This window comes from Leptinotarsa decemlineata, unplaced genomic scaffold (genome assembly GCF_025532065.1).
Source record: "Leptinotarsa decemlineata unplaced genomic scaffold, Ldec_3_MD MMD2_tig00026374_RagTag_RagTag, whole genome shotgun sequence".
NCBI classification, from domain to species: Eukaryota; Metazoa; Arthropoda; class Insecta; order Coleoptera; family Chrysomelidae; genus Leptinotarsa; species Leptinotarsa decemlineata.
Genome location: NW_027412710.1, coordinates 2,605,240 through 2,621,995, shown reverse-complemented (window position 1 = coordinate 2,621,995; position 16,756 = coordinate 2,605,240). Strand labels below are relative to the sequence as shown.

The 16,756-nt window shown below is 34.6% G+C and overlaps 2 protein-coding genes across 3 annotated transcripts; both read right to left on the bottom strand.

Annotated features, from left to right (window-relative positions):
- Positions 1-586: 586 nt before the first annotated feature.
- LOC141486855 (uncharacterized) lies at positions 587-4,853 on the bottom strand. Of its 2 annotated transcripts, XR_012468073.1 has the most exons (3): positions 4,714-4,853; positions 4,387-4,644; positions 587-4,145 (listed from the first exon to the last, which is right to left on the bottom strand). XR_012468073.1 is itself a non-coding variant. In XM_074185429.1 (2 exons), the coding sequence occupies exons 1-2, from the start codon at positions 4,832-4,834 to the stop codon at positions 4,442-4,444; spliced, it is 324 nt and encodes a 107-aa protein (XP_074041530.1). In that variant the 5' UTR covers positions 4,835-4,853; the 3' UTR covers positions 587-4,441. The 2 variants fall into 2 exon arrangements, 1 of the variants encoding a protein (XP_074041530.1); XM_074185429.1 differs by having other exon boundaries at positions 587-4,644.
- A 1,083-nt stretch (positions 4,854-5,936) lies between these two features.
- LOC111506758 (uncharacterized) lies at positions 5,937-14,830 on the bottom strand. Its single transcript, XM_023161961.2, has 2 exons — positions 9,257-14,830; positions 5,937-8,990 (listed from the first exon to the last, which is right to left on the bottom strand). The coding sequence occupies exons 1-2, from the start codon at positions 9,465-9,467 to the stop codon at positions 8,545-8,547; spliced, it is 657 nt and encodes a 218-aa protein (XP_023017729.2). The 5' UTR covers positions 9,468-14,830; the 3' UTR covers positions 5,937-8,544.
- Positions 14,831-16,756: the final 1,926 nt, after the last annotated feature.

Below are 16,756 nucleotides of genomic sequence, written 5' to 3'. Positions count from 1 at the left end.
TACCACACAACATTTCTTACTTGAAGGGGCATATTATCCAAAACTTCAGATAGTTCGGTATTCACAAAGTGTAGGTAGTCCGCAGAATTTGAATTATGTCTAAAAAAGTATGGTCCTATAATTTGATCGTTTAATATGCCACACCATACATTCGTTTTAAACGAATATTGATCTCGACATTCGATTACGAAATGTGGGTTTTCTTTTGCCCACCACCTGCAGTTTTGCGAGCTCACAACGCCATTTGAAGAGAAGGTCGCTTCATCTGTCCATAAAATTTGATAAGGAAAATGATAATTTTCTTCTTTTTCCCTTGAAACCAAAAAGAAAAATACAAGCGCATATCGAAGTCCCTTTCTTTTAATGTATTGATAAATTTCGGTTTATAAGGCGTAAATTTATTTTTGTGTAAAATACGTCGTACACTCTCTCGGTTAACATCTGTTCTATCTGCAATATCTTGAATACTTGTTTTTTTATGTTCTACGACATCCAAACATATTTCAAATTCCACTTCTTCAGTATGTCTAGAAGGCTGATGTGCTTTTCTAAAATTACTCTACCGAGCCAGTAGATTTAAACTTAGCTATTATCCTACTAACTGTTGACTGATGAATATTTTTTGCAGGATGTCTGGCATTGAAAATATCAGCTACTTGTCGGTGACCGGTATTCTCGCCGCATATTAAAACGATTTCAATTTTCTCTTGAAGATTCAGCATTTTTAACAACACACCATCGGTAACCAAAAGGGACATCTCTATATTGCATTGAATTCCTATGATAAAAGTATAATTACATAATTTGAAAAAATAACATGCAATGCTACTCACATGATAACTATTAGATTAATTGATTTAAGTGAATATTTTACATATGTGAACTGAATTAAAGGTTATAGAACAAATTAATTTCTATGCGTTGATAACTTTCGAGTAATAAATTTTTTTCATTGTCAAGTGATTGTGCAGAGGGGGTGAATTTTCTACAAGTTTCGTTTTATCGTGAAGACGTACCTATAACTTTTTTTGTGTACGATGAGTGATATTGTACATCTCTCACATGCTATTTTGTGAAAGAGTTTATTCTGGAAGTATTTTTTTCCACAATTTTATATATGAAGATGAGGATGAAAGAAACCAAAACTTTTTCCCCTAAATGAATCTCTCTTGAAAATATGCCCCTTTCAATTACCAAGAAATCTTCCTGAAAATCAGTTCGTTTCCACATGTAATTCTCGAAGTCTTTATTTAAATTAATAATACTGTTGTTGCTGTATTACTAGACCTCGCTGCATACCTTCAGTACGCTCTAAAATACTCTCTCAACAGTCAGGGAGCAAGTATACTGGAGATGATTGATGAGTATTCCGAAACGTCGTCTAGTATGTTACAAACCGGAATAACCCTGTTCAGAACCGAGCGGTAAGTTCTAAACAGGCGAGATTGCTTTTTATGTTTAACCAGGTGTTCAGTATGAACCCAACTGAAATACGAATCTTGTACATTTCAAATATTTTATTAAATAAAAACTAAAAACTACAGCAATATACACAAGTCATCAAACAGTAGGTGTTCTTTGAATATCGAGCCTTATACTTTTAGCAACGATCATTCAATTCAAATAACTAATTCTTATCGTAACATTTCCGTTGACAATCCTTGATATTATTAATAGGTACGTCTCATTACTCAATTCTGAGATCTCAGGGCAAAAATAATACATACTAATATATAACCATAATTTCATACGTTGTTACGGAGAAAATAACTTAATCAGTTTACCAATCATATCAACATCTAACATAACCTTGTAGTAATTAAAACATTATAATCATAATCTTCCAATATTAAATCACCTAATCAATAATACAGAATCCTTTCAGGGGCACAGACGTGGTAATAAACACATAAACAATAGCAAAACAATAACCTGAAACTCATTAATAAATGACAAATTTCAAAATACAAAGTAAAACACAAAAGCGCAACACATTACAATACCTTTTCAATCAATTAACCTGTTAACGTAAAATTCAAATACACAAATCTGTAATTTTCAACAAAATCCAATTTACAACAATATGTAAATACAATTTATCAAACATAGGTTATGTATGTAATCATTTCATACTCAAAAATCAATTTATAAAACATGGCCACTCAGCTTAATCAGTTCGATAGTCAATTTCTTATCTGTTTTCGGAAGGGTGCGAAATAAATTGGTTTATATTTGCGAACATTAATTAGTAAATTTTTACCGTCTCGGAATACGAGCTTTTTCTCTTTTCCTTTGATAGATACTCACATAAGGTCAATAGTACATTCGATTTTCCATTTTTCTGTGTTTAAAGGATTTACTTATCTTCCTCGGGTTATTTTACACTCGTTTACTAGTATACACTTTTATTTCATATTTATTTTCAATTAGCTTCGTCTTTACTTCTCACAATTTAGTAGATTATTTTACATCTTGCGTTATTTTTAACGGAAATTTATTCTGCATCGGATTACATTTTCACATTAAACTTTTCGAAATTATTCACTTGAAACTTTACTTGTAGACTAATTACTTAACATCGCGAACTTGCATCGATTTTCACACGAAACTAACACTGATACTGATTTCATTGATACTTCTCGAGCACTGCTTTGATACTCATCAGATACTTCACTGATACTTCTCGGGCACTACTTTGATATTCATCGGATACTTCACTGTTACTGACTTGTCCAGCAATGATCTCGGGTTCTTATAGCGAAAGATTTACGTCATCAAATCGGCGTACGTGATTGTTGACATACCCACGTGTTTCTGTTTACACGGAATTTTCGGGCCATTATTCTTTCGGCGACAATTAGCGGTGACAGTTTTACGACCCCATAACATATTAATTTCGACAGTTATTAAGATTTATGATTTCTTATCGGTGCTGCGAAAAGTATTTCGCGATCGCATAATTAGGCCAATGATTTTCATACACCGGTCCGTATAGGCTCAATTTACACACTTTAAATTTTTACTTAATATGATTTGCTTTTCGATTCATTACACACACCACCCATGAGGTAGAACTGTTGGCGCGTTTTATTTTATAGTGGTATCCCACTTATGCCTAATCCACTGTTCTTACCCTGAATATTATTGATCTGAGAATGTAAACATCCTTCTGCAACAAAATGAGTTATATATATTCATTAATAATTCCTTTACTTATATCTATGCTTACGGGTCATTGAACACCAACTCCTCCAGGGTGTTTTCATCCATTTTTCTTTTATCACTATTATTTTGGAATATTATTAAAATGTATTCAAATCAATAGATTATATTCTTACGGATAAATATTTTCGAAATCATCGTCTCTAGAAAATAATTCATATTAGAATTATTATAATGTTTACTTGTACAATTCTACTCGCATAATAAATTTCTCACTCCTATCTGGGTGGTGCTGAATGTTATTTTTATTCCCAAAGGAGCTGAAGGTTCCTGCTCTTCCGGAACCACTATACTGGGATTTAAATGAAATGGATAAAAAATTGTTATAATCAAATATATATGAAGGGTTCAGGGGAAGAACTTGATAACAGCCTTTGCGTACATTTTTCAGGAGAGCAAAAAACAAGTTTGGAGACTCGTATTTTGTCAAATTTTTGTTGTAGTTTGCAAAATAAATGTTTAACTATCTATATACTTAATTTTAAACGTGTATACTCATTTTCAACCATTTAATTTTATAAAAACTTACCTTTTTACGCGAAAACTCAATATAAGTCAAATTTGTCATAGAATGAACTTGATATCTCCCGGAGTTATCAAGTTATTCCCCTGAAAACTGAGAGATTATTAAATAATGAGGATTTTTAATTACGCACCAAAATAAAGTTTAAAACCTTTATTTATTGCTTATAAACATGAATAAATTGAATCAAATGAATAAAATGATAAAATTGACAAATTTCACAAGTTTAAAATGTGTCTTTGAAGTAATAAAATCGTTTCCAGCAGTTCCATGGTAATGTTTTGTTGTTACTGTTTCTATGTGTGTGGCAACTGGGAAAAGTAAACTGCAGCTTCTGGTCGACAAAACTCTTTTAAATGTTGAATATCTTCATACTTCGCTTTATCAATAGGAATAAGACCTGAAAACCACATTAAATTTGTAGGCCTAATAGTTGAAATTAATATGCAATAATACACATTATAAGATTTATAATTTTTGTGTAGTGACTTCAAGAAAGAAACTACAAAAAAGTCCAAAACTAAAAGTAGGTTTAGTGTCAAGTAGGGGGGAAAATTTAACAAGGGCTAGGCTTAGTCTGGATAGGCTTGGATAACTAAGTGGAGTTAAGCTTAGTTTAAAATAGAGGTAAAATCACCTACCTCCATAAACAGGATCGGGCAAATGAAACTCCCCGTTTGAAAGATTTCCTCTCTGTCATTCCGTAAATCTTCTTTTCACTTCTTCAGGAGGCAGATTTTTTTCTTTCTTCTTTTTCAGTTTAGGCAAAACTGGGGTTTCATACCAGGGGCCATTGAATTTTTGGCGGTTTCTTATTAAAGCAGGGTGTTCTTTCAAAACTTCAAATTCCCTTATTTCTCTTGATTTGCATGGCAGCTTTTTTGACTTGTACTTCTCATCTAAAAACGACGACCAATCTTTTACCATTTCCTGGTGTACTTCTACAACAGTAAATGGAGATGTCTTACATCTTGCGTTTTGAAAAACAGTTACCCAATCTTGGGGAGTTTCAGCATGGGCAGTGTGTTTCACCAAAGCAGTGTTCTTATCACACTCTAAATACGATTGTCCTCGGATAGGGAATGTCATTTTGATGTAATCTAATCTATTTTCCACATGAACTACATGATGCATAAGTAGTTTTATTTTTGTTTTGCCCCGCGCATGAGTCAGAGAATATTTCTAGATGTCTGACTTTCTTGTCTAAGTGATTGTAGATAAAGTCATGGAAAAATGATGCTACCTCATCACTCCCTTTACTTGCGATTGTTTGGGGATATATATAAAATAGGCTCCTACTATCAGACATGACATGAATGTTAAAAGCATAAACAGACAACTGTCTTTTGTAATATACGTCATTAGTAGCAATGTTTGGGCAGGGATAATTCTTCGCATAGTCCATACAAATTGCCTCCTTATGAGGTGATTTTCTGCTTGCTTTTCTTGCTGCTTTTTTTCTATCATAGAAAACCTGAGCATTAGTTAAATGAACTTCATGTTCAATATCCATTTTACGAATATCTCTGGATAGGTTTTGTTTTTTTTCTTCATCCTTTTCTTCGGCAAACTGTTTTTCGAGGAATTTTTTCTGTACAGCATATTTATCACATGAACTACATGTATCGGTTCTAGGATATCCGAACGAAATGTTGAATTCTTTATTAAATATTGTACGATATGACTCTAAACTACATCTAATATTAGGATGACAATCTTGAAAGAGTTTAAACATTTTAGACACATTTAAATCATCTGGCAGATATGTTTTTTTGGAATCCTTTTGACTATAGTGGCTTTCACGGCCTTTGAAAGATTTTATGTGGCTGCGTATAGCGTCAAGAGTCTCATCTGAAAGTTTGTGTGGCCTATTTTCATGTTTACCTTTATTATACTTAGGTGGAGTTCCTGTTTTCTTCATTTGATTCAGAATATAGTCAATCTTGCCTCGAGAAATTCCATGTATAGATATGAATGCGTTTTTACTCACTTTAAATTCTTGAGCAGTGTTATTTCTCATTACTCGTACTGCATAACAGTAAGTAGCGTCTTTAAATTTGGCATCTAACTCATTTTTCATCCGGTGACGCTGAACAGGTAAAATCGTCACTAATCCTGTCAAATAGAGATTCACTTCATCATGACTTTTTAGGGAGTTAATATGTCGTAAAACTTCGGCCCTTTCACGTTCAGTAATAGCTTCAAAACATTTGTCTTTACATTTACAAGGTTCACCTGCCTCTCTGCTCTATAAATTAATCTTTTTACTAACCTCCTTTAATCGCCCGTGTTTAGGCCTCTTCCTTGCTGACGGTGGTTTGCACTCGATCTCTTCTTCTGAGGACGCACTTTCCATTGTAGGCTTAAACTATAAACTTAACTTTGGCCTAATTAGACACTAGTTAATGTTAATAAAACTGAAATGACACAACACTAACTTAATAACAGCAAAACATAACCTTCTGTCGTTATGAGTATAAACAACAATACACTACTGCTGCTGGTGGCCAACGCATGAACTATGGAGTTATCAAGTTATTTCCCTGAGCGACTGGCACTTATCAAGTTATTCCCCTGGAACTGTTTATTTTGTTCGTAAATATCTCTGGAGTTCTCATGTTGTTCCCCACAGTATTTTGTCATCTTGTAGAACTCAATTATAAACTTATAAATCACTTATAAACTGAAAATTGAAAAAAATTGCAGTAATCATGTTCTTCCCCTGAACCCTTCATATATATATATATATATATATATATATATATATATATATATATATATATATATATTATTTGAATGTATTTAAAAGTGAATGGATTATATACTTACGAATAATTATTTTTGAAATCATCGTTTCTAAAAATTGATTTATATTGAAATTGTTATAATATTTATTTGCAATATTCTACTCATAAAATAACTTTTCTCACTCCTTGTGTGACATCCCTAAAGGGGCTGAAGGTTCCTCCTTTTCCGGAACTATTATACTGAGAAAAAATATTACCTAAAAAAATGTTATAAAAAGCTGTATCGTACTAATTTCTGCCTATTTAGGATTGGTGAAACCTTTCGGTCACTCTTCACCATTATTTTTAGTTGCCTTTCGTTACCGTTCACCCATCGGTAACCAAAAGGGGCATCTCTATATTGCATTGAATTCCTATGATAAAAGTCTAATTACATAATTTGAAAAAATAACGTGCAATCTACTCACATGATAACTATAAGATTAATTGATTTGAGTGAATATTTTACATATGTGAACTGAATTAACACGTTGAATGCCGTATGTATCCAACACGGATACACGCGACTCAGTGTTTCGATGGCCGCGTGAATCCATGGCGGATACATAAGTATTTCTGTAATTTCAGCCACATGTATCTGTGTTGGCTGCATGCCTTGCGCAGATCTTTATGGGAGCGTTCGCACTATGGCCTGGCATACCTAAAAGCATATTTGGCCTGTGAATTTTATTCAGTTTTTTCAGGGTACGATTTTGTTGGGAAGTGGGTTTGAAATTGGGTATTTTTTTTATTCGACAACAATAAGCGCTAAATTATAATGAACAAAATGTATATTCACGGAAGAAATGAACATTACAAAAACAAATTGGGTATTTTATGCCATAAAACATTTGTGTACTTAAAAAAAACCAAAAAAACAAGATAGGCAATAATGTTTTCACATGTTATACATCTGAAAATTTACTTTGTGTTGTTTGATTAGCTGCAGCCTTTCTCCCAACCTCTTCAGTTTTTTTCTTATAACATCGTATACATCTTCCTCGTTTTCTGCCAGCACCTTGACTTTCTTCCAAAACATGTTGTGCTGAAGGTTCATCAGCTGGCGCCGTTTTGTTAGGTGTCTCAGTTGGAAAATGTAACAAATCTGATATAACGCATTCTTTGAATTTTGTCGTTTGCAACCTCTTGATGCAATATATATGCATTCACCAAAGCCGTACCCAATAGAAGCTCAACTGCCAATTTTCGGTACCATTTCAAGCTCCTTCTCAAAGATGATGAATATGCTTTCATTTGGTCTGAAAGGTCGATGAAAGCTTTACATTTGTTATAGTCGCTTAGTGACTTACTGTTACTAGTTAATGAGTGTGTTTTGTACTAAGGACCAAAACATCTCTTCTATCTCTCCATCTCAGTACCACCACGTCTGTGTTGCTCTCAGCTGCGACAATTTCATTTTTATTTATCTTTTTAGTGACGACATCTTTGGGATTGAGCTTCCTATTTGAACGTAATGTCCCACTAAATGTGTCTTTCGGTCTAACAAAGTGTGAGCTAGGGAAACATTTGTATAGTAATTATCAGTATACAAGGTTCTCCCTTGATCTAATAAATTGGTTAAAAGGGAAAGTACTACGCTCGTTGCTACCGTTTGACCTTCAGTTTTTTCAGTCCCGCAATATACGCTAAAATTATAGGTATATCCTTTATCGACACATAACTTGAATAGCTTTATGCCAAATTTGTGGCGTTTGATTTTTATGTATTGTCTAAACGACAAACGTCCTCTGAAAGGGACAAGTGTTTCATCTATGCATAGCTCATTTTGAGGAATAATAACAGCTTGAAAGCTTACTAGGAGTTTATCAATGAGCGGGTTTATTTTATGAAGTCGATTTTGTATGACTCCTTCATTATTGTTGAAATGAAGCATTTTTAGCAAGAGTTGAAATCTATTTCTGCTCATCAAGGACTTTATTTTATTGGAGTACAAAAATGATGTCCGCCAGTATGACTCGATACTTGGTAACTGAGACAACCCCATCCACATAATTATTCCAAAAATCTCTCTATTTCTTCTGAGTTGGTATCGGCCCATGCTTTTATTCTAGACATTCGTAGATTATTATTTCTCTTGCATTGTTCCGTATAACGATTCGTTTCAAGAACAATATGGCTTATTATGTAATCGGGTAACATAAGTTTGTAAAAATCATATGGTGTTTTATCGTAGAACCGCTCATATATTTCTGATTTTATGCCAGGATTCGGCTCCGTGAACGGAAAATCTTTTAGGTGATTACCTTGTACTGGTCCCCATGTAGGATCACTCGTTGGAAGTGAATCATCGTCTTCTGAAGACGATTCATCTACTCGAAATTGAGCAATGACATCTTCTATGGTTTCTGTGACATGAATCGTGGTACTAGGTTTCTTGGCCAACGTATTGGCATTCTTTGTTGAAATTAGTGTTGAACTCGTACTTGGCTGGAAAATATCTGTAAAAAAATTGTCATGTCATTTCAAGAGATCAATATCATAATCAAGTACCTAGAGTTTCGATATAACATTTTGTAAATGTTTTCTAGTCAGTCTAACACAAAGACTTGCAAATTGCATACAACATTTTTCCAGTTATTTTATAATACCTAAATCCAATATTATATGCAATTTACAATTTTATTGACGGTAGGTCATTTAGTAATTTGTTTTAGATTTCGAATAACATTAGGTTTATATCATTTTGAAGGAATCATAAACTTACCTAGGTCAGATGATTTGGTTGCCTTCAGTTTTATGCGCTTACTTTTTCTGAAACTTGTAGAAGTCGAGCTACTATCACTATCACTACAGTCATCACTTTCTATTTGATATTCGTCTGATAAGTAAACATCTCCAAATAGCGAATTCTCTTCGTCAGACAACAACTCTTGCATGAGTTTTTGTAAATGTAATTGTTCCTGTTCGTATGACATTGTTTTCGAAATATGCCGTATAAATAATGTAAAGAACACTAATAACTTATCAAAGAGTACGGAAGTTCAGTATCCAAAGTCAAGACACTGCATGAACTTCGTCTGATGAAAAGGCATTGCAAGTGATTTGTTCCAAACTTGTGAACACCTGTTCTAATCTTTTTCGACGTTGTTGCCGGCTCATGTATCCAGATGGGATACATGCGGTAGCAGTTTTCAGAAATGAATATTGTGGCCGTGGGTATCCAATGTGGATACATACTAATGACAACGTCATAAAATGTCAAAATCTGTTTTCTTCATTTCTAACTTGAAATTATATGAAAGAAGAATATATTTTCGAGACACTACCACAAAAAAAAATTGGCCTGATATACCCAATTTTCGGCTCCCACGGTGGCGTTCAACGTGTTAAAGGTTATAGAACAAATTAATTTCTGTGCGTTGATAACTTTCGAGTAATAAATTTTTTTCATTGTCAAGTGATTGTGCAGAGGAGGTGAATTTTCTACAAGTTTCGTTTTATCGTGAATACGTACCTATCGTAATCGTACAAATACGATTTCACGACAGTGTACAATGAGTAATATTGTACATCTCTCATATGCTATTTTGTAAAAGAGTTTATTCTGGAAGTATTTTTTTTCCACATTTTTATATATGAACATGAGGATGAAAGAAACCAAAACTTTTTCCCCTAAATGAATCTCTCTTAAAAATATGCCCCTTTCAATTACCAAGAAATCTTCTTCCTGAAAATCAGTTCATTTCCACACCACCCATGAAGTAGAACTGTTGGCGCGTTTTATTTTATAGTGGTATCCCACTTATGCCTAATCCACTGTTCTTACCCTGAATATTATTGATCTGAGAATGTAAACATTCTTCTGCAGCAAAATGAGTGACATATATTCATTAATAATTCCTTTACTTATATCTATGCTTACGGTCATTGAACACCAACTCCTCCAGGGTGTTTTCATCCATTTTTCTTTCATCACTATTATTTTGTAATATTATTAAAATGTATTCAAATCCAATAGATTATATACTTAAGGATAAATATTTTCGAAATCATCGTCTCTAGAAAATAATTCATATTAAAATTATTATAATGTTTACTTGTACAATTCTACTCACATAATAACAGTTCGCACTCCTATCTGGGTGGTGCTAAATGTTATTTTTATTCCCAAAGGAGCTGAAGGTTCCTACTCTCCCGGAATCACTTTACTGGATTAAAAAATGTTATAATCAAATATATATTATTTATATATTAGCGATCAACCACCTCCTTCTGGGTGCTTTCGACCGTTTTTGTTTCATCACTATTATTTTGGAATATTGAATGACTTCAAAAGTGAATAGATTATATACTTACGAATAATTATTTTTGAAATCATCGTCTCTAAAAATTAATTCATATTGAAATTATTATAATGTTTACTTGCAATATTGTACTCACAAAATAACTTTTCTCACTCCTTGTGTGACATCCCTAAAGGGGCTGAAGTTTCCTCCTTTTCCGAAACTATTATACTGAGAAAAATAATTACTTAAAAAAAAAATGTTATAAAAAGCTGTATCGTACTAATCTTTGCCTATCTAGGATTGGTGAAACCTTTCGGTGACTCTTCACCATTATTTTTAGTTGCCTTTCGTTACCGTACACACATCGGTAACCAAAAGGGCCATCTCTATATTGCATTGAATTCCTATGATAAAAGTATAATTACATAATTTGAAAAAATAACGTGCAATGCTACTCACATGATTACTATTAGATTATCAAATATGGAGTGCGGACGATTGTTTGCTTACTCTTATAATAAATCCTAATACCTTAGCGCGGTCGTACACCAACGAAACATCAAAAACGTAACATGCAACATGTGACATGAGTTACCTACTGCATGTTGCTTAACCGCGTAGACAAGTGTGACAACTACATTTGTAGTATTTAAAATGTCGTTAAGCGAGGGAGATGTTGTAGTAGCTTGGCAATTTTTGCGAAATCGACGTAAACGAAAACGGTTGCGCCGATATTGGATTCATCCATTATTTGTACATAATCTGAGCCATAGCCCCGTCACTGTTGGAACAGGAGTAGTTATCCCTCAATTCAGAAAAGTTTAAAGAATATTATAGAATGAACCAGGAAAGTTTCCGAGTGTTGGTGGAATTTGTAGAACCGAGAATAGAAAAGCTAGATACCCACTACCGGGAGGCTATTTCTGCAGAGGAACGTTTATTAATAACATTAAGGTACGTAATACAAAAATAAAATATGTAATACCATCAAAATTACACAAATACTTATAGCAACAATATTGGTGTTTAGTACCTATCAAGTATTTATGTGTAGCCGAATATCTTCGTTTCTCTGGGAATCCTGTGGATATTCAGTGTAGTTTCCGTGTAGGTCTTGCACTGACCATGCAGGCCTTGGTACATCCGGGTTTGACGTTGGGCACTGTAGAGAAGCATTAGGGCTTGGTATTGGACAATATACATAAGACGCTCTTGAACTTGAAGTAGATGAATTAAGGTAGCGTTCCGCTTGAAGAGACCAAGACAGGTGACAGAGACACTCATTACGAGCTTAGACCGTGACACCTTCTCAACTGTCGCTCCTTGAAATGACTATGCGACGGAGACAAGCGACAGGCGCCAAATGGCTTCTATGCTTCAGTATATCAGAAGTTGTAAACCAGTCAGTATCATGGCTTCCAAACTATTCTTTAAAAGGTTATTGGAAGAAGAAAATGACGATATATTTCTATATTACCTGTTTCGAATGAAAAAACGTAGGTGTATAAATTCTATATTCAAAACAAGACGCGAGGAAGGATTTTTTAGTGTACTAATAATGAATCACCTATCATTAGATGAAGAAAAGTTTCGAAGGTATTTTAGATTGAATAAAAAACAGTTTGATTATGTGAATAATTTAATAGAAAAGGACATACAAACGAAAGGCGACATAACACCACAAGAAAAATTGTCTTTAACATTAAGGTAAGTTATATATTTTGGTACTTATTATCAACAAAATTATCACTTTGTTTACAAAGGAAGAAGGGAATTGAAATAATCTTCATGATGTTGTGAAGTAACATTACTGCTACTGGTTGCAGTGGATGATCCAGAGGGAGAAACGGCTGATACATAACTATGTCCATCTGATGTTGGAGGCGCTGTTTGTATGTTACATTCCAAATCCATTTGCATGTGTTCGTATTTTGTTAAAATGTTAAATATCTCGTTCCTTGCCTGTATTTGAAATCGCTGGTTCAATTTTCTCATGACAGATTTTACATGGTTACCAAATGTATTTACGTTGTCATCAATTTCTTTGAAAGCGTTCATCTCTTGAAAATATACCTGTCTCTGGTCGTCTCGTTTCTTGAGATATGTCAGAAATTCATCTTCCACTTTTTTGCGTTTTTGTGTAGACTTGGCGGCTGGCTTGGTCGCTATATCTTGATTCTCTTCATTATCAAAGAGAATTTCTGCCTCTTCATTCGGCATTGGACTTGAAACTACTGTTTCGAAAGAAACATTGGAGGCACTGGCTCTTTCTGTAGATACTAGTTCCAAAAACTGAAGTCGTTCAAAGAGCTCCCATTTGGAATTTTTAGCTGGAGCAGCCGATCCAGTGGTCATTTTTCTTTTACGTTTGAAACGGTTGTATGAATCACGAATGTACTTCCATCTTCTTTTGGTCTTGGCAGCTACATGATGAAACCTTATACAAAAAGAGATGCAAAGAATGACTTGAGCAAACAAGTTTTTAATTATCGTCTTTGTCGCGGTAGAAGGGTTTCAGAAAACGCATTTGGGTTGTTATCCCAGGTATTTAGAATATATTACACGCCAATAGCAGTTGCTCCAGAAACATGTGATGACCGACCTAATATTAGTTAGCTGTTGTTTACATAACTTACTTCGTGAAGGATTTTTAGAAGATTCTGCGAAATCTGTTTATCGGCTGAGTAGTTCCGATGTGACAACACATTCTAATAATATACAATCTTTAATTCATACAGGAGGTTATGCAAGTAAAACTGGATTTACCATAAGAGATGAGTTAAGAAAGTATTTTAACTCTGAGGCCTGTGCAGTTTCTTGGCAAGAAGACCATGTGAAGCGAATAAACTAAATAAAGACAATCAATAGAAATCTGATTATTCAATATCTCGCTAGTGACCACCTTCATAATAACATATTGTAAATATTTATTCATCAGTTTATAAATTTTAAAAGTGATGGATTGAAAATAAAATTTTACCAGCTCTGTTCATTTCCCCTGCTATATCCTTCCAAATATTTTCCCGAACAATAACATCCTTGTAGGATTCCACTTGAGGATCAAATAGTGGTGGGTTCTTAGCCACTAAATCTATAAGCAATTCGTCTTCCTCCCCAGTAAATTTGATTTCTGACATTATTATTTATTTTCATACACAATTCAGTGTCGAAACAGAAATGTCGCGCAACGACCCACTTCACTACTGCTCTCGTAGGGGACTGACGAGGCACATTGAGGCGACAGTAGATTGTCGTCTGTCTCTGTCTCGGGCTGCAGAACGACCTCTATGTAATTGCATTAGAGCAGTCCTGGAGAGACCACAATCGGTCTCTCATATCTGTCGCCTGTCTCGGTCTACTGTCTCGGTCGCTCGTTGCGGAATTCTACCTTTACAGACACGGATATCCGCATCTTCAAGTATGTCATCCATTAGCCCTATAACTTTTTGACGAAATCGTCTGTTTTGTTTATCTGTCATTTTCATCATATCCGGCAACAAACTCTGTAAAAATGACATATTTGGATTCTCTTTACTGCTGTCTCTTTCTTGTTTGTTTTTCAGCCATCCAATGAAAGCAGCATCGGCAGGATTTGAAACTTTTGAAGCATTTTGAGAAAAGTTTCGTTTTGTAGAAGTATATGCCTTCTTAGCTACAATAATGGATTTGTCAATGCCTGAATCTTGAATTGATTCTTGATCTGTCATATCAGGTGGCGAATTTGCAAAACCATGTGTTGCAATGTCCTGACTTCCTTGGTCAGCTTGGGATTCCATATTTTCTTCTTCATTGTTTGTATGTTCTTCCGAGCCGTTATTACCCTCATCAGCATTCTCGTGGCAGGCGCTCACAGTCTGCAAATTTCCATCGCCTGCTTTATTTTTTATGTAAGGCAAAAGAAATTCCAAGCTTATATTAAAATATTTTTTTTTTTATTTGCACCGGTGCCGGAGGGTAGCTTTTTCATAGATCGCAAAAATGCTCCCCGGATGTTTCTCCAGCGTTCGCGACAATTTGACACTGAAAAAGAAAAAACCTATTAAAAACTTGAACAAAAACTTTTCTTTTTTTAGGTATCTGGCAACAGGTGACAGTTTTAAAAATCTTTCGTTCCAGTTCTATAGAGGAGATACCACAATTGGTAGAATAGTGAAAAAACAACTGATGCTGTATGGGAAGGTCTGCAACCATTATTTATGCCAGTCCCTAATGAAGAAATATGGAAACGCAATGCTGAACGGTATTACGAATTGTGGAATTTACCAAACTGCGTCGCCGCAATTGACGGAAAACACATCCGTTTAAAAAAATTGCCAATAGTGGCTCAAGTAATTTTAATTATAAAGGCTTCTTTTCTCTGGTACTAATGGCCACTGCTACTGCAGATAGTTTGTTCACAACAATTGACGTAGGTGATTTAGGACGAAATAGTGATGGGGCTGTTTTTAAAGCATCTCATATTGGCAAACTGTTAAGAAAACAAAAAATAGTAATTCTTGAGCGTTCACATTTACCAAATAATGAAAGTGGAGAGTCCTTTCCTTATTACATATGTGGAGATGAAGCTTTTCCATTATTGCCATATTTAATGAGACCTTATCCACAAAGAGTTTTAAATGGTACAAGAAGGATCTTTAAGTACAGGCTTTCCCGAGGAAGAAAGAGTGTCGAGTGGGCATTTGGAATAATTGTATCAAAATTCCGCGTATTCGAGGGACCAATTTGTTGTGAGGAGGAAACCGTAAACAAAATTGTGAAAGCCACCTGCGTTTTACACAATTTTATTAGAATACGGGAAGGAAAGTTTACCTAGTCCAATGCATTTCGAAGAAAATGTGCTGAACCATCCACAAATAACACATGAAGTTCAAGACGGATATCGCGAAACAACATTAGCTATGAAATTTCGTTAGCTAAGTATTTTATGACACCCGAAGGATCGATACCAATACAGTGGAAATACGCATAGTTACTTGTATAGAACATTAAATAAACTTGTATATATTTACCTGAATCTTTTATTTCATTTGCCACCTCCGCCCATGCTTTTTCTGTTACATTTTTTTTGCTATACCCCGTTAAGGAATAGTTCCATATGCACGGACGTTTTTCAATAGCTTTTACAAAATTTATATTAAAAACAGGATTTTCAGACATTTTTTTAACGTTATTTCTATTTTTAATAAAAATAACCGATCTTACTCCTTCAATCACGCAACAGCTACTGCGACGAGACATGCACAGTAAACCGCATGCAGTTTTTGTTGCGCGACACTTGCACCAGCCGCATTGGTGTACGATGATTTTAACGATATCTGTGTGTTTATATTGTGTTAATGCAGCACAAGTCTATGCGCGGTATTTACCTCATGTCGCATGTTGCGTGTTTGATGTTTCGTTGGTGTACGACGGTGCTAAGGTTCGTAACTTTGCTGCAACATTGTTCCCAAAAATGTTAAACGCATCATCGGCCTTTTGGTTACGTAGCCTTTCTCCCACCATAATCAATATTTCGTCGGCTTCATCAACTTTAGTTTGGCGTCTTCTTTTTGAACTTTTACGTGTAGCTGCGCTACTAGTTGCTGATGTTGATGGGGAACTTATATTTTGGTTAAGATCGCGAGGTACAGACGAACGTGACAGACATCTTGCAGGTGGATTCATCGGTGATTCCACGTCTTCGTCTATATGTTCTATTCCTTGCGTATGCTAGAATTATAATACTGTGTTATTTTTTTACAGTTTCCGTCGTCAGAAGATGAGTGGAGACAAATCTCAAACGATTTTGAACAAAAATGTAATTTTCTTAACTGCGTGGGAGCTGTTGACGGAAAACACGTCAACATTATTCATCCCGCTCGAAGTGGGTCATATTACTTCAATTATAAAGGGACACATAGCCTAGTATTAATGGCTGTAGTGAATGCTAATTGTGAATTTATTATGTGCGATTTTGGTATAAATGGGCGCATATCTGA